The 21,536-nt window shown below is 40.0% G+C and overlaps 1 protein-coding gene across 3 annotated transcripts in view; it reads right to left on the minus strand.

Annotated features, from left to right (window-relative positions):
* Positions 1 to 21,536, minus strand: part of npas3 (neuronal PAS domain protein 3) — a 292,717-nt gene that overhangs the window by 45,155 nt on the left and 226,026 nt on the right. For all 3 annotated transcript variants that reach the window (XM_032548286.1, XM_032548288.1, XM_032548287.1), the window contains one exon: positions 17,431 to 17,611. In XM_032548286.1, the coding sequence (XP_032404177.1) occupies positions 17,431 to 17,611 (181 nt within the window). The remainder of the gene's footprint in view (positions 1 to 17,430; positions 17,612 to 21,536) is intronic.

Consider the following 21,536-nt stretch of genomic DNA (forward strand, 5'->3'; position numbering starts at 1 on the left):
CAAATCTGGCTTCTTATGGAGGATGAGCCGCATGACACGTTACTAAGGAGGCAACAAACTGACCAAACCAGGATACTGAGATCTTCCTGGACAACATGCAAAATCTAGAGCTTACACATCTTAAAACAACAACACTGCTGCTTTTTCCCCACTAATGTGATTTTCTTAGATAACAAGAGGGATAGTACCAGCTGCAAGTATGCATGCAATGTGTACGCTCACAGTCACGGTCCACTGTCTGGTTTTCTGGGGAGAATTAGAACATAAATTTAAACACAGGTGGTTATGTATTTTCCAGGCACATAGTGCCATTTTACAGTGAAATTAAGTAACTATGTGACCCCCAGTTGTTATGAAAATGCTGTACTTATCAAATCTAACTTGGAAATTTGGCGCTTTCAAATTGGCTTCTGTCTCTTTAAGACGTTCCTACTGTTACCGACACTCCGCCTTCAGGACGTCATCACAGCAATGCTCCTCATGCCATTTACAACCGTTCTTAGCAGCACTGGACTCAGAAGTAATTCATATGATGAACTCAGCAGACTCAACCACCAGGTGCTTGCTAACTTCTTCTGCTAGTCTGTAGGAGCTGAGTGAGGGAGTTGGGGGGTTGGGTAGGTGAGGGCTGCTCTGTGAGCCAGAAGTTCATCTGGAGACTGCAAGGAGGAGCTTTGTGAGAGCAAGCGTTTAGGCAGCCCTGAATGGTTGCCACGGGAGATTCAAGGATTTCTCAAACATGCATGAAAGAATCAAAGCATCACTCCAGGTCTGTTTTTGATGACAGAATAACATTATTACCTGGTGTAAAGCTCAAGTCTTCAATTTTACTCAGCCTTAAAGAAACTTGACTTTCCAACTTATATATTTACTTTATTCAGCACAACTAGTCATCACTCAGTTATTTTATCATGAATATTACAATTCACCTCAAGTGTCCTTATTCAAAGTCGACAGGCAGAGGACAACAGATACATTCTAAGCATCTACCAGACACTGATCTGATAATATGGAATTTTTTTAAGTAGAGAGAAAAAGTGAAGAGTTACAAGAAGTTTTTCTTCCCTTTAGCTTGACTCTGAATTACCCTTATGAGTAATCATTTTCAACCACTCATTCTCAAGAACAGTTGGAGACATCGGTGCTCTCAGCCTCAGTTTGACGGATATTAGTCAAATTGCGTCATGTGCTTTTTAAGATGAGTCTCTTTAACTGCAAGAGTGTGTTGGCAAGAGGCGTCAAGCTTCAAAGGAGGTTCTTTCCTCCAAGGTCATCTCATGTTTTAACTTCAATTTTAGCACTTTATGAGTGTGACTGTAATTAAAATGATAGGGCCAGCTTTCTGATATATTACAACAGAACAGCCTGAGAGACAAGCCTGGCTGATAACCTGGGGTTTAAACTGACAGGTGACACATAACAATAATCCACATTTGGCTTGTTCAGATATCAACTGACTTCTGATATTAATTTCTTTCCATATACAGGAAAGAAATTATTCTTATAGAATAACTTAAGAGTATTATTCTTAAATTATAAAAATAATTAAATTTTTTTAGATGGAAATAATAATTTCTTTCTGTAAAAAAGCATGAATGGTAAGAGAAAAGCTAGAACTGTTTAATGGGAATAAAAAGTTTTTTGCTAACTAAAAATAAGGTAAAATGTAAGTCTATGATTTTTAGGAAAATGCTTTTTCAATACTTAGGCAGGAAATATGAAAAGTCTTTTACTGATCAATTCATAAAAACACAGTAGAGCAAGAGATGCAAAGAGTTAGCAGATGCAAAGTAGCAATTTAGCACAACCTGCCAAATACATTAAATCAGACTGGTGCCAGGGGCCTTACAATAGCAATAGGTCATAATTTATAGACTAAGTAATAAAAAAGTCAAGCTTTGATATTTTAAAGGGATTTGAAGATCTAATAGTGTAAAGCTGAATTCAGGTCTGATGTAATTACATCGGGAAATGGATGACTAGAACAAATAAAATGCTTCAGAAAAGTGGCTCAGATTTAAAGTTGAAACTGTTTAATATTTGGTTGCAGATATAAAAACTTGGAATGTCTGAGAACTTAGTATAGCAGACAGAAAGTTAGTGAAATAATATGCAGTATTACCAAAAGTACTGAGACACGCCCTCCAGACTTTTCAATTCAGGTCTTCCAATAATGTCTATGCCCACTAGTGTGTATGATTCAGGCACTCGACATTGCAGATTGCTTCTTCAAACATTTATGAAAAAGATGGGTTGTTCTAAGGAGGTCAGTGAATTCCAGCCTGGTTCCCTTAGTACATTTATACAATCAGTGCAATAAATATCTCCAAGCTTCACGTGACCTTCAGATTAGCTGAAGAGTTCATATAGACCTTCACAGGTCTGACATGTGAACACTTTGCATTCGGATGCAAAGTGTTGGAGGCAGAGGCAGAAAGCATGCAGCCAGTTTGGTAGTTGCCAGGAGTTTTACAGTCTGGCATGCAGGTATCATGCCAGACTGCATGATGCCTGTTCTAAAATAATGTGGAAGGGGGATTATAATCTGAGGTTGGGGGATGAGGTTGACTCAGAGTCACTTTTGATCTTTCTTATGACCCTAAAAAAGTGAGAAAGGTTTGGTAACAGTTGTTTCCTATTTTACTATATCTGTGCGTTACTCCACAAAGATAACTTGACTGGTCTTGACAGACTTTACCTGACTGATCAGCCTTGACAATGACTTAACTTATAAAATCAGAACTACCAGAAAGAACTAATAATGCAAAAACTATGAACTATAAATAATCCATAAAAACCCCCTGAAACCAATACGCCCAATAATCGTAACAGAAGATGAATGTTGCTGAAAAAACTTTGACGATTATATTCTGTTGTTCAGTCCTGCAATGTGGATGAATTATTAACAGATTAATTCAAATGGACAGTGTGGATTCTGTTTCAACTAAACATCTACGATGCATAAAGCTTTTATGTTATGGGCCGTGTTTGCTTCACAACTATACAAGAAAGCATTGACTGTCTCAATCAATCCAATTCTCATTCATAATGCCTTTAAAAGCAGTAGAGGAAATGACAAATAACTAGACAATGCCAAGTTATCTTTTAGTGAATGTAGAGCAGTCCATGTATGTCATGAAGCGGTGTGTAGAGGTGGTGAGGCAGACGCAGCGGACCCAGGTAAGATGAATAAATGATGATTTTTAATGGTAAATAAGTCCAGCAGCAGGCACAAGGAAACACTGACCACGACTAGACTAAACATTGACAACGACATTGACAAGGACCCGACCAGGAACAAGGAACACAGGTGGAGTTAAATACACGGGAAGGTAATCACAGAGATGAGACACACCTGGGAACAATCAAGGGGAGGACAGGACAACGAAGAGACTCAAGGACACAAAACACTCTAAATAAACACAGAAAACACAGATCCTGACAATGTAGGCTTTTAATTGACCTGTCCAGGTCTGAACGCCACTGATTGGGATCGGCCCAGTCCAATGACCCTGCAGTTATGAATGGACAGGTGAAAACGATCGTTCCTGTATTAGACTTTGCTAAATGCAAATGTGACAGATTACCTTATAAGTGAACAAGAGCCACAACTTTCTAGTATGTCCTCTCTAAATATCTAAACTTTTACTGTTATATTTTGGAAAAGCATAAAATCAATCAATTAAAGGAAAACCAGCGTGCCTTTTCCTTGTTGCTGACACAACTTCCGATATTTGAAGTTATCTTTTCAGGTTGAATGTGTAGTTGAGTTGTCAGTTTGCAACAGATCTACTGCTAGCTACAAGCAGCACAGGTTTATTCACTCATCTGGCTCCATGCTCTCAATGCAGATTTGCATTAAATACCACATACATAAATCCTAATTGCCTTTCTTCCTCTGACTGGTCAGAGTGTCATTAGGGATCACTCTTTCACATTCCTGCATGTCTGCCTGAGACCTCTTCCTCCCTTCCATGCCTTTTCATGCAGACAAATTAACATTGTTAAACACTCATGCTCATTGGAACATGTCGCTCCATCCCCTGCCTCTCTTCCTTACTGTCTCTCTAGACAAATTAACAATGGAGAGCAAACATGTTTCTCCTGGCGACTTCTGTCTTTCTCCTTCCTTTGGTCATTACTAACCAATGTTAGTAATCACTGAGATATCCACACTAAACCCTTTTCCTTCTTTTGCTTATTCAGTTTTTAATGTTTTTACACCTTTAGGGCAAATCCAAAGTGAAAAAAAAGTTATTTGCTTTCATTTTCTCTCAGACAAATTGACACTGATGACCACATAGATGTCCCCTTAGCCTCACTATCTATCTTTAGTTTAGTGCATGGGGAGGCTTTGTTAGAGGTTTGCACAAAGTCAAAGGAAAAAAAAGAACAAAAAAACTCTAAAATGTGGACCTCCAATAGACTCCAATTAATTTAAAAATCTTCCACCCACACAGATACACACGCCTACATACGCACACACACGCCCACACGCACGCACACACACACACACACACACCCATCACCAGCCCCAATCAGCCCAGAATAAATCCGCGGCAGATCTAATTACTGTGCCATCTCCGAAGACCCTGGTCGCCGCAAAGCCAATCTTCAACTCCTTGTTTGAACAGGCTGATGAACTAAGGGACTTGATGGATATCAAGTCATTTTGTTTAATTTATAAATGGATTTCCCCCTAATGCTTAAATTATCATCAGCATGAGAGACAGAGTGAGGGCACAATGAAAAGCATTTGGAAGGTAAAAAGTCTTGAACATGTGGTGCAGTGGAAGATGAGGGGATAGATAAATGAAGGAATGGAAGAGACAGGACAAAGAATTCCATGGAGAATTGTGAGCCCTTCCACTTTAGAACAATAAAAGTGTTGCATTACAAAATACAGCACTGAATAAGGAGATATTAGAAAGCAGGCATTGGAGGACTTTTTCAAAGTTAGACTAAGGGCAGATGGTGTAGAAATAAGAAAGTAAATCCACCACTGCTGCAGCGTTGAAGTTGTTTAGTGAGTGAAGCAGGTGTGGAGGTGGGATGCATATGGCAAAGTTGTTACGACCTTTCTGGACAAAACTAAAGGAGAACACACAATATAACAATCTGTTAATCCACTTATTCTAATCTAAATAGAGGAGCAGGTAGCTTCCTGCTGACGAAAGAAAAAAAAAGAAAACAAGGTGCAGAAGTTAGTTAAACTGTAACTTGAACCACCCTCCTCTACTCCTATCAATCACACATCCCATAACATCTGCAGTTTGATTCACCCTGCAGTTACAACAAGCAACAAAATGGAACTGGAAGGTGTTAAAAAACACTAAAAATGGGGGAAGATACTAAGTCAGCAGAGAAAAGTCAGAGGTCTGCAAGGATTTTAAAATGGTACCAGTATAAAAGACGGTCAACTTTATTTCAGACTCAATATTCTAATTAAAGTTAACTAGTCAGGTCAGATCGGGATCAGAAACAATGTTTACGGTCTCGGACCGGGTCAGGTTGGGTTGGATTTTCTAGGTCAAATCTAAACTATATCAGGTGTTCTCTGTATTGCCCTACATAGGACTGGAAACTGGTTGATGTGTCCCACCTCTAACCAAGGACTGTCTCCAGCCACTTCCACTCTACCCAATCTCACAACCATCAACAGGACTCAGTGCTAACAGAAAACCAGTTAGCAAACACAGTGTGGATAGCTCTAAGCAAATTCCAAAAAAGGTTGAAATACTGACCAGTTCAAAAGCTTAGATTTAAGTCCTTCTATCAAACAAAATGATTAAATAAATAGCTGTGCATCAATTGTTTTCAGCTTCATTTACTGCTTTTGCTCAGTGAACGCTGACTTTCACATCCATCTGCTTTCTTACACTGATGTTACTTTCCAGATTATTTTCTTGCTCTGATGCATTATCTGCAACCAATATACAGTCGATCATAGGGCTTTAAATCCAGTCCAGCAGTTTACAGAACAAAATATACATTAATGTTATTACATTAATCTTCGTCATCAGATATCTCCCATAAGCTGTGAATCAGACCCTGAACATTCAGCAAGAACATTTCTAAATAGAATGAATGGACTGAATATAACGGAGGATTATGCTGCATGACAACATTTGGAACTGCTATGTTGCTCAGCAGTAATAGATACATAGCACAATTCTTAAATCTTCTTGTAGAAACATTTTTATTATTTCCTTTACATTTGTTACATTATAACAATGTGTAAATCAAAATATTTAGTAAGATAACAAGATAAGGAAGAGCTTAAAAGGTGAGCTTAAAAGCTTGTTCTTGAATCTTCTACACCATGTTCCAAATTATTATGCAAATTGGATTTAAGTGTCATAAAGATACAATTTTTATTGTGCTATTAAATTTATAGATGGTATTGTGTGTCAGGGCTCTTTGAATCACTATAATTAATTTCAGAGAGCTGGGTTGATTAGTTTGTCTGGTGAGCTCAATTAAAGGAAATCTACTTAAGAAGGATGTTCCACATTATTAAGCAGGCCACAGGTTTCAGGCAATATGGGAAAGAGAAAGAATCTCTGCTGACCAAAATCATCAGATAGTCAATCAATCAATCAATCAATCTTTATTTCAGACACAAAAGAGGTCCATAGTAAAACAAAAAGAAAATAAAAAAAACAAAAAGGAATATGACAGTCACTGAGCCACAAATAAATGATGACGCCAATGTTTCCACAATCTTGAGAAAAATCTCGCTGTACTAAAAACAGGGTTTACTAAAATTGCTATTATATTATTGTATGACACGGGTAATCTACACATACATTTATACATGAGATTCCTGAGCGCAGCTGCACATGTGGGAACAGCGTTATGTGCAAACATGTGGCTGGCACTGCTCCATCTAGGCACTTTGAGTAGGAGCCTCAGGCCATCATTGTATGCCACATAAAGTTTGTGCAGGCTACTTTTTTTATATCTTCGCCATAGATGGGCTGTGTAAAATGAAGTACAAAAAACTTTAAAAAGAGCTACCTTCACAGAGGATGAACACATACCAAACTTTCTGATCAAAATATTAGCCTGTGCATACATCATGCAATACTGCCTACGAATGTCACGATCATCAGATAGGTCATCAGTTATGTAATGTCCCAGATATTTAATTTCATTGCATATATTGAGGACAATGCCAGATAAAGAGAAGTCAGGGGTTATCAGATGCTTATCTGCTCTACTTCTAACAATCATGACATTGCTTTTCTTAGCGTTATATTTGACATCAAAATCACATCCATATTGGGAGCAGACCCTTAGTAATTGTTGAAGGCCAGCACTATATGGGCATAAGATTACCAAATCATCCGCATACATTATGTGATTGATTGTGCGGTCACCAACTACACAGCCTGTTTTACAACAATTCAGGCGCTTTGATAGTTCATCCATATAGATGTTAAAAAGGTAAGGGGACAATATACTTCCCTGCCTTACTCCACTACCAACATTAAACGAGTCAGACAATGAGTTACCCCATTTGACATACATTAGTTGATGACCATACCAATAGACCACTATATCTAATTAGATATAGTGTAGTGCCGTAAGACAAGATATGAAAACATTAGATATTTAACGAAAACTGAAGCGTTATTGTACTGTGAAGAGATTTGTGGCTGATTCAGAACAAAGATGGGTTTGTACAGATAAAGGCACAATGAGGAAAGTTTCTGTTAGACAAATTCATCAAATTAAGAGAGCAGCTGTTAAAATGCCCTTACAAAGCAGCAAACAGTTATTTGAAGCTGCTGGAGCCTCTGGAACCTCAAGGTGGAGGATCCTCCAGAGGCTTGCGGTGCATGAACCTACTATTGGGCCCCTAATCAGAGCTCACAAGCAGAAACAGTTGCAGTGGGCCCAGCCATACATGAAGATTCATTTTCAAACAGACTTGTTCACTGATGACTGGTGTACAACCCTGGATGGTCCAGATGGACGCAGCAGTGGATTGGTGGTGGATGGCCACCACATCCCAACACAGCTGTGACGTCAGCAAGCAGGTGGTGGAGTCAAGCTTTGGGCTGAAATCATGGGGAGAGAGAGAGAGAGCTGGTTGACCCCTTCAGAGTCCATGAAGGTGTGAAAATGACCTCAGCAAAGTATATGGACTTTCTGACTGATCACTTTCTTTCATGGTTCAAAAAGAAGAGCTGTACCTTCTGTAGCAAAATCATCTTTATGCATGACAATGCACCATGTCATGCTGCAAGGAATACCACTGTGTCATTGGCTGCTATGGGCATAAAAGAGGAGAAACTCATGGTGTGGTCACCATCCTCCTCTGACCTTAACCCTATTGAGAACCTTTGGAGTTTCCTCAAGCAGAAGATCTGAGGATGGAATGCAGCTCATATCAAAACAGCAGCTCTGGGAAGGTATTCTGACATTCTGCAGAGAAATTCAAGCAGAAACTTTCCACAAACTCACAAGTTCAATAGATGCAACAACTGTGCTGTGATATCAAAGAAGGGATCCTATGTTAACATGGAACTCGATCTGTTAAGATGTTTTTGATTGAAATAGCTTTTGATTTTAGTACATGTGGCCACTTAATGCTGCACATTCAAAGAATGACCGTTTGCAGTTCTTTATAATCCATAAAATGTTTAGAAAATCTGCTGTGCATAATAATTTGGAACAGTACATTTTGAGTTTTTTATTTTTGATAAAAATACTGTTCTCACAGGGAGCTTTGTTCAGTAAATTTTATTTTATTTTTTTCAAAAATCTGTTTATTGTCTTTTACATTTCAAAAGAGACACACAGACAAATAACTCACAAGTGCACAAAACACCTAACAAAACCAAAAGAAAACACATTAACAACTTAAACATTCAAGGTGACAAACATTAGTTGATTGCAGTGAGACAGAGTACTTTAAGTTTGTTATCTCAGGGTGTATGTTGAGACTTAGTCCAAGAGATTTAATCACAGTCCACAAGCTAGGTACGAGGTGATGGCATCGTCCTCCCTGGTTCTAGGCATCCTGACATCAGTGTTTCAGTTTCATACATTTTTTGAGCAAGTGAATACATTTGGAATTAACATGAAGATAACACACTTACAGCCACTATAAGAATATAAACATAAGCAAAATTAGCTAGAGTACATTCAGTCAATCATCATTATGAGTATTTATATTTTCCAAGAATAGCAGAAACTTTTCCCATATCTTTTCGAACACACAATATTTACCCTTAATCATAAAGGTGAGTTTCTCCAAGGCAAGAGAGCTTGATAATGTATACATCCAAGTCTTTAATTGGGGTCTGGTTACAGATTTCCAGGACCTGGCTATACTATATTTAGCCTGCACCAAACAATAAATTATAGATTTTTGATCAACCTTGCTTATTTGAGTTTGAGTGGGAAAAATTCCTAAGACCCACAATCTAGGACAGGGATTGAGTTTAGTACCGACGATAAGTGAAATTTTATCCAAAACCTCCTTCCAGAAATTCTGAATCTCAGGACATTCCCAAAGGCAGTGAATCAAGTTAGACTTAGACTTAGAGAGACTTAGACTGACTTTATTGTCATTTTGCATGCACAGGGTGTATACAGAACGAAATTTCGTTGCATACGGCTCAGGACAATGTTTTGAGGTTCCAATGTTGTGAGGTTACTCCAGAATAAAATAAAATACAGTATGAAATATGAATATAAAATATAAAGTGCAGGACTGACAGTAAAATGAAAGTTACTTAGCTATGTATATGTGCAAGGTATGAAGTGGAGACCAGTTTTTGAGTGGAGTCCAGTTAAGAGTTCAGCAGTCTGATGGCAAGTGGGAAAAAGCTGTTTCGGAACCTGGTGGACCTGCACCGGATGCTGCGGAACCTCTTTCCAGAGGGCAGCAGGGAGAACAGTCCATGGTGGGGGTGTGAGGGGTCACTGACGATGTTTCGGCCTCGGGACACGCAGCGCTGGGATGAAATGTCCTGAATGGAGGGAAGGGGGGCCCCGATGATCCTCTCTGCTGTCTGCACTACTCTCCTCACGTTCTTCCAGTCGGAGGCGCTGCAGCCTCCACACCACACAGAGAGGCAGCTGGTCAGAATGCTCTCTATGGTGCTTCTGTAGAACGTCTTGAGGATGGGCGGGGGCAGTTGTGCTCTTCTCATCCTCCGCAGGAAATACAAGCGTTTCTGTGCCCTCTTGACCAGAGACGTGGTGTTCACAGTCCAGGTGAGGTCGTTTGTGATGTGCACCCCCAGGAATTTGGTGCTGCTGACCACCTCCACAGCCGAGCTGTTGATGAGCAGTGGAGCGTGGCTGGGCCGGTTCTTCCTGAAGTCCACGATCATCTCCTTCGTCTTGTCAACGTTCAGGATCAGGCTGTTGTCTCTGCACCAGTCCACCAGCTGCTCCACCTCCTCTCTGTAGTCCAGGTCGTTGTCGTCTCTGATGAGGCCCACCACCGTTGTGTCGTCAGCGAACTTCACGATGTGGTTGGTGGCGAACCTGGGGACGCAGTCGTGTGTCATCAGAGTGAACAGCAGAGGGCTCAGGACTATATAATGGATTTTCTAGCCCTGAGGGGAGCCTGTGCTGAGGGTGATGACATCGGAGGTGTGTTGTCCGATCCGGACTGACTGAGGTCTGTCGGTGAGGAAGTCTAGCAGCCAGTTGCGCAGGGGGGTGCTGAAGCCCAGGTGTCCCAGTTTTCCTGCCAGATGCTGTGGGATGATTGTGTTGAACGCTGAGCTGAAGTCCAGGAACAACATCTGAACATGAGTGTTCTTCTCCTCCAGGTGAGCCACGCTCAGGTGTAGGGCGGAGGAGATAGCATCCTCAGTGGAGCGGTTTCGGCGGTAGGCAAACTGGAACGGGTCGAATGTGGGAGGGAGTCTGGAGACGATGTGTTCTTTTACCAGCCTTTCAAAGCACTTCATCATGATGGGAGTCAGTGCCACAGGCCGGTAATCGTTGAAAGAGGTGACTTGAGGTTTCTTTGGCACCGGAATGATGGAGGCAGTTTTGAGACAGGTTGGCACTGTGGCTTGGTCCAGTGAGGTGTTAAAAATGTCTGTTAGGACACCAGCCAGCTGACCTGTGCATTCCCTGAACACCCGCCCAGGTATGTTGTCGGGGCCTGGGGCCTTTTGTGGGTTGACTCTTTTCAGAGTCTTCAACACATCGGCTGTGTCCAGGCAGAGTGCCTCCTCTTCCTGGTGGGGAACAGTTTTTTTGCCGGAGTACTGTTCATTGCCTCGAACCTCCCAAAGAAGTTATTGAGTCCATTTAGAAAGTCAGCATCAACTTCGCCCACTGGGGGGGAGGATGGATTGTAATCTGTGATCGCCTTTATGCCTTGCCACATATTCCTGGTGTTGCTGGTGTCGTGGAAGAACTCCTGTATTTTCCGACTGTGGGTTCGCTTTGCTAACCTGATAGCACGGTTCAAGTTAGCTCTCGCTGTCCTCAGTGCCTCCTTGTCACCAGACTTGAAGGCTGAGTTCCGTGCTTTTAGCATTTCCCGTACCTCCTTAGTCATCCAGGGTTTTTGGTTGGCCCGGGTGATAGTGTTCTTAGTGATGCTGACGTCCTCTGTGCACTTGTTGATGTAGGCTGACACAGTCATGGCGTACTCCTCGATGTTGATCTGGTCGTTGTAAGTGGCTGCTGCCTTGAACATCTCCCAGTCAGAGCACTCAAAACAGTCCTGAAGTGCCTCCATGGCCCCCTCAGTCCACACAAGTTGCCTTTATCTCCACATTTAGAACATGTATTCGGGATGTTGGAATTAAATTTATTTAGTAATGTTGGAGTAACATATGTTCTCATCAACCATTTGTATTGGATTAACTTAAATTGAGTATTAATAGATTGTGTCTGTGCCTTCAGACATGCTCTCTGCCATTCCTCTACTGATATATTACATTTCAAGTCTTCACACCAGGCCAGTCTTTTGTGTTCTGAGGATGTCTGGGAGCTGTCTTTGATGATGTTATAAAAGCGGGATATTAGACCCTTCTTCAAATGGCAATTTGTTGTCTTCTGTAGAAGTAAGACTAGGTAATGTTAGAGACTTTTGAGTACCCAAGAAAAAACTTCTGATTTGCATAAACTTAAAAAAATGTTTAGTTGGAATGTCAGATTTTTGTTTCAAATCTTCAAAACACATCATAATCCCTTTATCAAATAAATCTGAAATTTTGCATAAACCTTTAGCATACCATGTTTTAAAACCCATGTGTTTCCTACCTGATTCAAATGTCATGTTGCCCCAGATCGGGGAGAATTGGGATAGTGTTGGTATTTCATTTTTGTATTTATGTACATCATACCATACTCGGATAGTGTTAACAAATGGGTTGGAAGTATTTTTTAATAACTCTTTGCATTTCCTTGAGTATAGATATGAATTTAGGGATAAGGGAGTGGTATTTATATTTTCTATATTTACCCACGACTGAACAGTTGCTGAAAACCAGCAGGATGCACTAGAGAGCTGAGCAGCCCAGTAATACCACTTGAAATTTGTCACACCTAGCCCTCCTCTGTCATATGGAAGATATAATAATGATCAGCGTAATCTGGCTCGTCTGTTGTTCCAAATGAAGTTATTTAAGAGGGTCTGAATTTTTGTAAAAAAAACCGTTGGGAGGATTAAGAGGGATAGCCTGGAAAAGATATAGGAATTTAGGGAGAACATTCATTTTGAGAATATTTATACGGCCAATCATAGATATAGGCAAGGTAGACCATCTATCAAGTGATTCCATTGTTGAGTTAACCACCGGTGTGTAGTTTGCCCGAACCAGATCATCTATGTTTGGAGTAATTTTTATGCCTAAATAAGTAAGGCTGTCTTTTGCCACCTGAAATGTTGTATGAATTGGAGGATTATTTCTTTCAGCCTGTTTTAAAAATAGGATGGCAGATTTAGATTCGTTAAGTTTATAACCGGAAATATAACTAAACTCATTGATAGTTTTAAGTAGTTGGGGGATTGAGCAACTTAGACTGGACAACATTAAAATAATATCGTCGGCAAATAGTCCAATTTTAGATTCAATATTTTGTATCCTGACACCATGTATGTTTTGATTATTCCTTATGGCAATAGCCAATGGCTCAATTCCCAGAACAAAGAGGAGGGGTGAGAGGGGACAGCCTTGAGGTGTGCCCCTACCTAGAGTAAATGATTTAGATACAATGTTATTAGTTATAACTGAGGCAGAGGGTTTATTATAAAGTATTTTAATCCAGTTTATAAAATAACTACCAAAACCAAATTGAGAAAGAACTTTGTAGAGATAATTATGTTCCACTCTATCGAATGCTTTTTCTGCATCAAGTGAAAGCAAAGCTGTATCGGGTTGTTCATATTTAGCACGAATTATATTCAGTACACGACGGATACCATGGTGCGCTTGCCGCCCCTTTATAAATCCGTTCTGATCAGGGTCAGAAAGGGATGGTAAAAATTTCTCAAGCCTGATTGCTAGAACTTTAGATATTATTTTGGCATCAGAGTTTATAAGTGATATTGGTCGGAAGGATTTGCATCTAGTGGGAGATTTCCCAGGTTTAGGTAGAACTGTTATGATCGCATTTCGCAAGGAAGGAGGTAATTCTTTAATGGTATAACTTTCTAATAGCATATTATAGAGGGGCTGCAGTAGTTCATTTTTAAATATTTTATATAGGTCCAAAGGAATCCCATCTGGACCAGGTGATTTTCCTGATTTTTATTTATCTATTGCATTTGAGAGTTCATCTATAGATATTGGCATATCCAGTTCTGATTTAGCTGTTTCACTAAGTGTGGGGATGTTTACAGACTTAAGATAGGAGTCAAGTGATGCTTGTGGTATGTGCCCTTTAGACGTATATAATTTTGAGTAATAATCTTTAAAGAGATCATTAATTTTTTGAGGATCAGTAGTGTTTTCATTTGCAGTTGTAATTTCATTTATTGGCCTCTCATTCTGCAAAACTTTAATGCGCCACGCTAAAAGTTTTCCTGCCCTCTCTCCCTGATCGTAGTAGGATTGTTTCAATCTGAATATCTCTGATGAAGCTTTGTTAGTAGATAGTTTGTCATATTTTGCTCTCAATAGTAGCAGTTCTTGTTGCTTTTCTTTAGAACCCTTTAGATTTATCTCAAGCTCAGTCTCTTTTATTTGTTCTTCAAGTTTTAGCATCTCCATGATAGTTTTATTAGCTTTATTTTTTGTGTAGCTTATCATCTGACCCCGTATAAAAGCCTTAAAGGCTTTCCATCTAATAGATGCTGTAGTCTCAGATTTATTAAGGCTGAAGTAATCATTAATATTTATCTCAATATATTTCAGAAATTTGGGCATTTGCAACCAGTGGGGTTTTAATCGCCAAATAGGATTACGTTTAAACGCAATTAAGGGTGAAAATTTAAGCATGCATAGTGAGTGGTCAGAGATCAATATGCTTTTGTAGGCACAACTTTTAATTCTGGTAACCAAGGAGTTTGAAATTAGGAAATAATCTATACGGCTATAGCTATTATGGGTAGTTGAGTGGCAAGAATATTCTTTCTTTGTTGGATTCTGTACTCTCCATATATCTCTTAAGTTTAGTTCAGACATAAAATGTTGTATAACCCGTCTACTTTTAGGGTGGGACAAATCTAAACCCGATGATCGGTCGAGATTAGGATCTATAGTACAGTTAAAATCTCCACCCAAGATTACATCACCGTGGAAAGCTGTAATAGAGAGAAACAAATTATTGTAGAAATCAGGGTTATCTATATTAGGACCATACAGGTTAACCAAAATTAAGTTTTGGTTCATCAATGAGGCTTGGATTATTATGAATCTCCCAACAGGATCTATGATAGTCTTTTTTATACAAATAGGTAAAGATTTATGAATAAGAATTGCCACACCCCTTGCATGTGGAGAAAATGAGCTTGAAAATACTTGACCCGGCCATCTTCTTCTTAGACGTGCAACTTCGTTTGTAAGTGTGTTTCTTGGATAAAAACCACTTTTGGATGGTATTGTTTAAGTCTATTCATTACTTTTTTGAGTTTGATCAATTTCCTAAGGCCTCTTACATTCCATCAACAATGGACTCAGTACTCATTTGCTTAATGTCCATATATCATTTCTTTCTGTTTTTTGTCTCAACTGTAGGAACTTGCAATTTACAACTTGAAGAACACTGCACCTTGAAAACACTGAACATTTACAAACACAAAAGACTTTCCTGAGATTTCCCACCAGTGGGAATCTCCACCTCCCCTTCCCCTCTATTCTGTGACATGGCTATGCTACTGATCCTAGAAAAACAGGAGCAGAAAAAAACGTCTATTTAAACAACTCGCACCACAACCTTAAACTGCGAACTCCGACCATGTTATCTAAAAATTGTTCCCCACCGCTAAGAGGTGGAGACTTAGTCGAAATGTGTATTGTCCAGGATCACCGATCAAATGGAGTATTGGTCCTTATTAAACCTTGCTGGCGCCATCTAGCGTGTAAATGTGGTTACCCGTCAGTTTGTTGTCTTGTTTTCCGTATAAATTCCTCCACCTCCGTTGGCGTGTGGAAGAGGAAGCGATTATCACGGTGGAAAATCCTCATCTTTGCTGGGAATATCAGTCCAAAGTTTATATTCAGATTACGGAGCTGTTGTTTCACCTGGTCCTATTGTTTCCGTTGTTTCACCACATCCGCGGACAGGTCAGGGAAGAACATCACCTTTCCTTTCAGACGGGCTGCAGTCATCACCCTCATCTTGTCTTGATAGTTTAGGAATTTCATGATGATCACGCGTGGCGGGCGGCCTGGAGCTCTCTGGCCCTGCAGCCTGTGAGCCCGCTCGTTAATGGGGGGGGGGGATGGAAACGCGTCCCGTCCCAGGACCTCCATCAGAAAAGCCACGATGTCCCCTTGCTCTGTTTTTTCGGGTAAACCCACCAGCCTCAGGTTGGATCTCCGGCTTCTGCTTTCAAGCTCGTCCACCTTCAAAGCGAGATCCTGGATTTTCTTTTGTATGGACGCTTCTTTGCCTGTTAACGAGGCGACGCCGTCCTCCAGGTTGCTAATGCGGGATTCTGCAGAGGTAAGCCTCTCGAGGAATACTCCAATTGTGTCTTTAATTTCTTGATTCGAAGTTATAACCTCCCGTAGTTGCATGGTAAAGTGAGTTTTCAAAGCTTGAATTGCTTCCAGGAGGTTAGCTTCAGAAGTCTGGGAGCTAGCGTTAGCCTCCTCCATGTGCTCGGTTTCCACTTTGTCGCAAGCATCTCCTTCGGATCCCTCTTTGCTGGTTGTTTTCGCTTTTAATTTGTGTTTACTCGGCATCTTGGCAGGTTGAATTGAATCCCAGAGAATTTGCTCGTACGAAAAATATCTTAGCAGTGGTCTAGATATCTAAATGCAGGGTATATTGGTCGGAGCTCAGAGCCCAGCAGCTGCTCAGTAAGACGCCATAACCGGAAGTCCGTTAGCATCCATGTTTACCTTCTTCTTCTTCTTTTTGTTTTTAATGGCGGTTGGCAAGCAACTTAATGGTGTGCATTACCGCCACCTACTGGTCCATGTTTACCTGTTCAGTAAAATTTGATTTATACTGTAATAGTTCATGACTTGACCATCATTTGCATTGACCATTTAGGAAAATCTGAGAAAATATAATTTGCATAATCATTTGGAACACAGTGTATATCTACAATTATTTAAAACAGGCTGGTGTTTCCTCTGGGCCTTCATGACTGACTTTTGCAAAAGTTTTTCTGGCACTAATTGGTTTTCAGTAGAAGTTCAATACGAAGGAGGGCAGAGAAAAGAAGAGAGACATGCAGTAAATGGCCAAAATTTAAAACTGGGACGACTGCATCAAGGAAAGTAGCTTCCATTAATGGTGCACCTGCTCTGGCACTGAGCAGCTGAGCACCTGGCCGGCTTTTACTTTATAGAAGTAGGAAATTATGATTATTGACAATAACTGAGGAAAAAAACAAAACAACAAGACTCCCACTCTGTTCATACATGATTGATCTGATTCACCCCTTTGGCTCTTTTAACAAAGGGAGCACAAACTTGTCAACATAGGTGAATAGATTATTATCAATATAGATCATAATTGTATTTTTATTAAACTATTTTGTGAGGTTATTTAAAGGAAACCACAGTTCTCTACGGAAGAGGATTAGGGCCACCGAAAAAAAAAAAAAATTCTGAGTTTAAGACAGAATTCTTTTTTTTTTTTTCGTTGGCCCTAATCCTCTTCCGTAGTTCTCCATGGATTTGTCTGAAGGAAGTAATTTGTGTGACACTACAAATGTCAGTCAGTTGAGTGAAGTTGCTTCTGAGCTTGAGGTCTCACGTTATCTAAAAAGCAAAGAGAGACCCGGCTTCAAGTCCTACACCCCTGTCTCAGATCTCCTACCTGGCTCAGGCGTCTCAGAGTGTGATGATGATGACGCTGAGGACGCTCCATCTTCACTGACCACTCCCTGGGACAGAGACATGCCTCTCCCCGGAGGAAGCTTCATGCCAAGCTGCTCTGCCATCTCCACGTGGTCACCAGGGTGGACGTAGTCAAACACACTGCTTCCCGTTAGCTCCACCTGCAAAACAACAAATAATTAAGATGTTGCCATTTGTTCTATTTGTGTAGGACTATTGGGCAATCAGCAGTTACTGATTTTAAGGCATGTTTAAGAAAACATTTAGCCCAGATCTGATTTAGAGCTAAATTTTCTCAGCCATGCAGTACATCCAAAATAGACTTTGTTAAGATTCGTGGTGGCTGGGTATGCTGCTCTAAAGCAGTCTATATTAGACGTGTATTTCTATGAATCTGAAATGTTTTAAAAGGTAAATATTCTGCTTTTAGCTTCACTGTCAGTCCTTTTTTGCTTGTCTCCTGCAGCTCTGAGAGCAAATGTTAAACATTTGCTTTTCAAAGGCTGCATATATACGAAGCTATGTGGCCTTTAGGAGAAGAAATGTTGTCTACCTTCTATATTAAATGATGCATTTATCTTGAAATTGTTTCTTTTTCTTTTTTAACTTTATTAATTTTAGGTCTACTAAGGGCTCAATTTGAAATGTTCATTACTGCACAATGTATGGAAGTAAATAAATAAATAAATGAAACAAAATGAAAACAAAAATGAGTCCAGTATTAGCCTTACAGCTGTTAACAGAGATGTGAAAACTGGCGTTATCTCCTCTCCCTCATCCCATTTTGTCATCTCTTCCTTTCATCCTCATCTAATCTGCCCCTTTACAGTCATGGACAATCAGCTGCGTTTTATCATTTTCATGAAAATTGAATAAATAGTCTTCTTTTCACTATGAAAATTCAGAGTTCCTTCACGCTGAACTCTCTCATTAGTCATGATAGAAGCGGATTTGTCTTTGTTAATTGGGGATGAGGAGAGGGAGCATAAACAAAATGAAGTCTCATTCCATAATCAGCTTCTACACACAGGTGTGTATTCAACATAACAAACCTGCAACACACACACAAGAAGGTGCATGTTCTGGTCACAGTTATGTGGTGTAATATCCATGAACCTGCACACACACACGGGAAAACATGGTTTCCAATAATATCCTCTGAGGTTTTATTGGAGGTGTGTTCTGTCATCTGTAGCATATCAAAAAGGTTGTACACATTTATTTCCACGTGTTAATCTGGTTATGTATAATATGTGTGTGGGTGTGTGTGTGTGTGTGTGTGCGTGCTTTTTGGGGTGTCCACTGGGACAAAGGGGATTATATGGATGTAATCCTTTTAATAAGAATTACCTTTAAGGCAATTTATTTCCCTCACAAAGTCTCATGTGAAACAGAACGTACTGATTAAGAAATGACGCTGATAGCTGAACCACATGCGCTCACACAAACCGGAGTTATGTTTACATGTTACACTGCTAATTGGATCAACGTTGTTCCTCCGTTTAAGTGACAAGATGACTTTTCTTATATTAAAACTTGGCTAATCCTCTTAACCAGTGTTGCACATTTTAAATGTTTCAAAAGAACATAAACTGTGCTTTTCATATCTAATTAATAGATAACTCAGTTAAATAGTTATCTATTTAATCGTGGGTATTGTAGTAAAGCACTTCAGATTGGGCTAGGTCACCTCACTGCTGCACTCACAGCGCTGCGCCACAATCCGCTGAGAGCAGTCCGCCATGATGTGAAGTCATACAGCCCATATAGACCTGTAGGTAAGCTGTTACCAAGCTGTTACCATGGAAACAAATTCAAATCCTAAATGATTAACCTGTCATCTAAACAACAGTGTTGTGACCAAAGTGGGCAGTAGTTAAACACTTGCGACATCAGCACAATAACTCATCACAGTTTCTTTTCTTTCTTTTGTTTTTGGAAAAGCGACACATTTGTCACACTGTGAGCCCTGGGTTTTTCAGTCTTTTGTTTTAATTGCAATATATTTGCAAAGTTGGAGGAAAGGAATGTCACTCAGCGTATCTGACAATTTTATGCTTTTTGTCAGACAATATCAATTTACGTCAGTGTTTTTACAAACACTGTACTTAGCATAAAGCCTCTGGAAGAGCTAAGCAGTCAACAGAACAGGCACAATAAATGGCTGACTAATACTTTGAAAGAGTTAGACAGTTATCATGGAACTGAAGCTTCTCTGTGATTTACCGTGCTTTAAGAAAACATGCTATTAAAAACTAACTTTACATTGGTGAAAATGATTGTTTTGGTGTTTCTGCACAAGTAGAGACTTGAGCTCACAGCGCCTCCTGCCTATGTGCCACGTCTACAAGATTCTAGCACTACGGGTGCTATGACAGATCTATGATCCATTTGAATGCACATACTTCAGATTAAATTAATAGATTCAGGGTGCACCCTGAAATAAATTCTCCTGTCTTCTAGCCATGTCTGGTCTACCAAAAGGTTTGTTCCATTAACCCAGACAGACAGCTCCAGAAATGATGACAATCAACAATGGCAGCTCGTGTTCCCTGACCGCTTTCCTGTGGTTCCATCCAGTTCGTGTGTTTAATTGAAGTTCACTTGAGACTTTGATGGACAGATGCTCCTTTCGATCACCTGGAAGGATTTATTGAAAATGCCAGCCGTTTTCCCACATGATCTCCACAGAGAACATTCCAGGTGTTTCAATGAAACAAACCATCTGGCACATCAGCTCACAACAGACAGTGGAAACTTCAGACAGCACTGGGAGGAGCAAAGTAACTTTCCTGTGGTTAAATCTGTGCCAGACACAAGGTGACTAAGGAACAAGATGTTTTCATCTTTGTTTTTGCTGTTGACCCAGGTCATCCACCACTGCATTCTCCAAAATACAGGTCAAAGCAGTGATCCTATATCTTGCCTACAAGAACATGACACATCATCAACATGTCTTCAGAAAAACTCTTAGCTTAATTTAATATTAAATTTTTCAAAGGGGAAAGAAAGTACAAAACAAATGAGAAAACAACAAATAGATTAAACCTGATTTTCTCAATCTTTAGTCAGAAATTGGAAAAAAGAAAGAAAGAAAAAAACAGAATAGTTTGGGGGCATATCAAATGTTCAGCAAGGGAGAGCTAAAAATTAAATCTTTACCAAACGTCGAATCAGATCTCAGTCAATCTTTATTCCTGAAAGTACGCCTTCTTTCACCACCAAAACCTCCACAGCCTCCTTGATATATCAACTCTCTGTCCAGGGATCAGCTGCAGCTGCTACAAGTTTGTCGCTATCTGATTTCTTAGATGTGAGTGAGGGACGGCCTGCATCTGGGCACAGTGTGGACATGAGAGGTCCTTTGACAATCTAAAACCAGCTGAATGCCTGTTTCGTTTCCAGCAGCTATTGGGCGAGGCACTCTGTTCAGGTCGCCAGTCCATCACAGGAGCAAACAGAGACAACAGACAGACCACCATGTATGCACATACTCACACATTAGGGCATCTTAGAGTAACAAATAAACCTACATCCATAAATTTGGACAGTGGAAGGAAGCTTGAGTATGTGGAAGAGAGCATACAAACTCCATTCAAGCTGCTTTGTTTTTATCCAACAGCAGCTATGTTAACCTGCTCGGCTCTTTACCTGAACTTTTGAGCGACGTTTTCACTTTAAAATTCCTGCTAACGTCAGAACTGCTTCTGCGGCTGCATAGCTCTATGATTACAGGATCATCTGCAGCCTTAGCAGTGATGCTGTTCCTGGAAAATTCAGAAGCGTATGAAATAATGGCACGCCTCATCATCTGTTCAGGCTCTGGGTTTCTCTTTGCTCAATCCAATAAAACCGTTTCACATTAAATATTGCCCATGAAATATTGAAGTTTAATATCTCTACTCTATCCGAGGTCCTTCAGCCTAAAAGTTTCAAAGTTTCGAGTTTCACGCGCACACACCCACAAACACACCCCTGCATACATAAATACACATATAAATACAAATATATTTTGTCAAAATTCATTCTAATTCTTCACAATTTCAATAAAACAACAATTTCCTAATGACTTTCTTTAATAACAGT

The sequence above is a fragment of the Xiphophorus hellerii genome, chromosome 19 (genome assembly GCF_003331165.1).
Source record: "Xiphophorus hellerii strain 12219 chromosome 19, Xiphophorus_hellerii-4.1, whole genome shotgun sequence".
Taxonomy (NCBI): domain Eukaryota; kingdom Metazoa; phylum Chordata; class Actinopteri; order Cyprinodontiformes; family Poeciliidae; genus Xiphophorus; species Xiphophorus hellerii.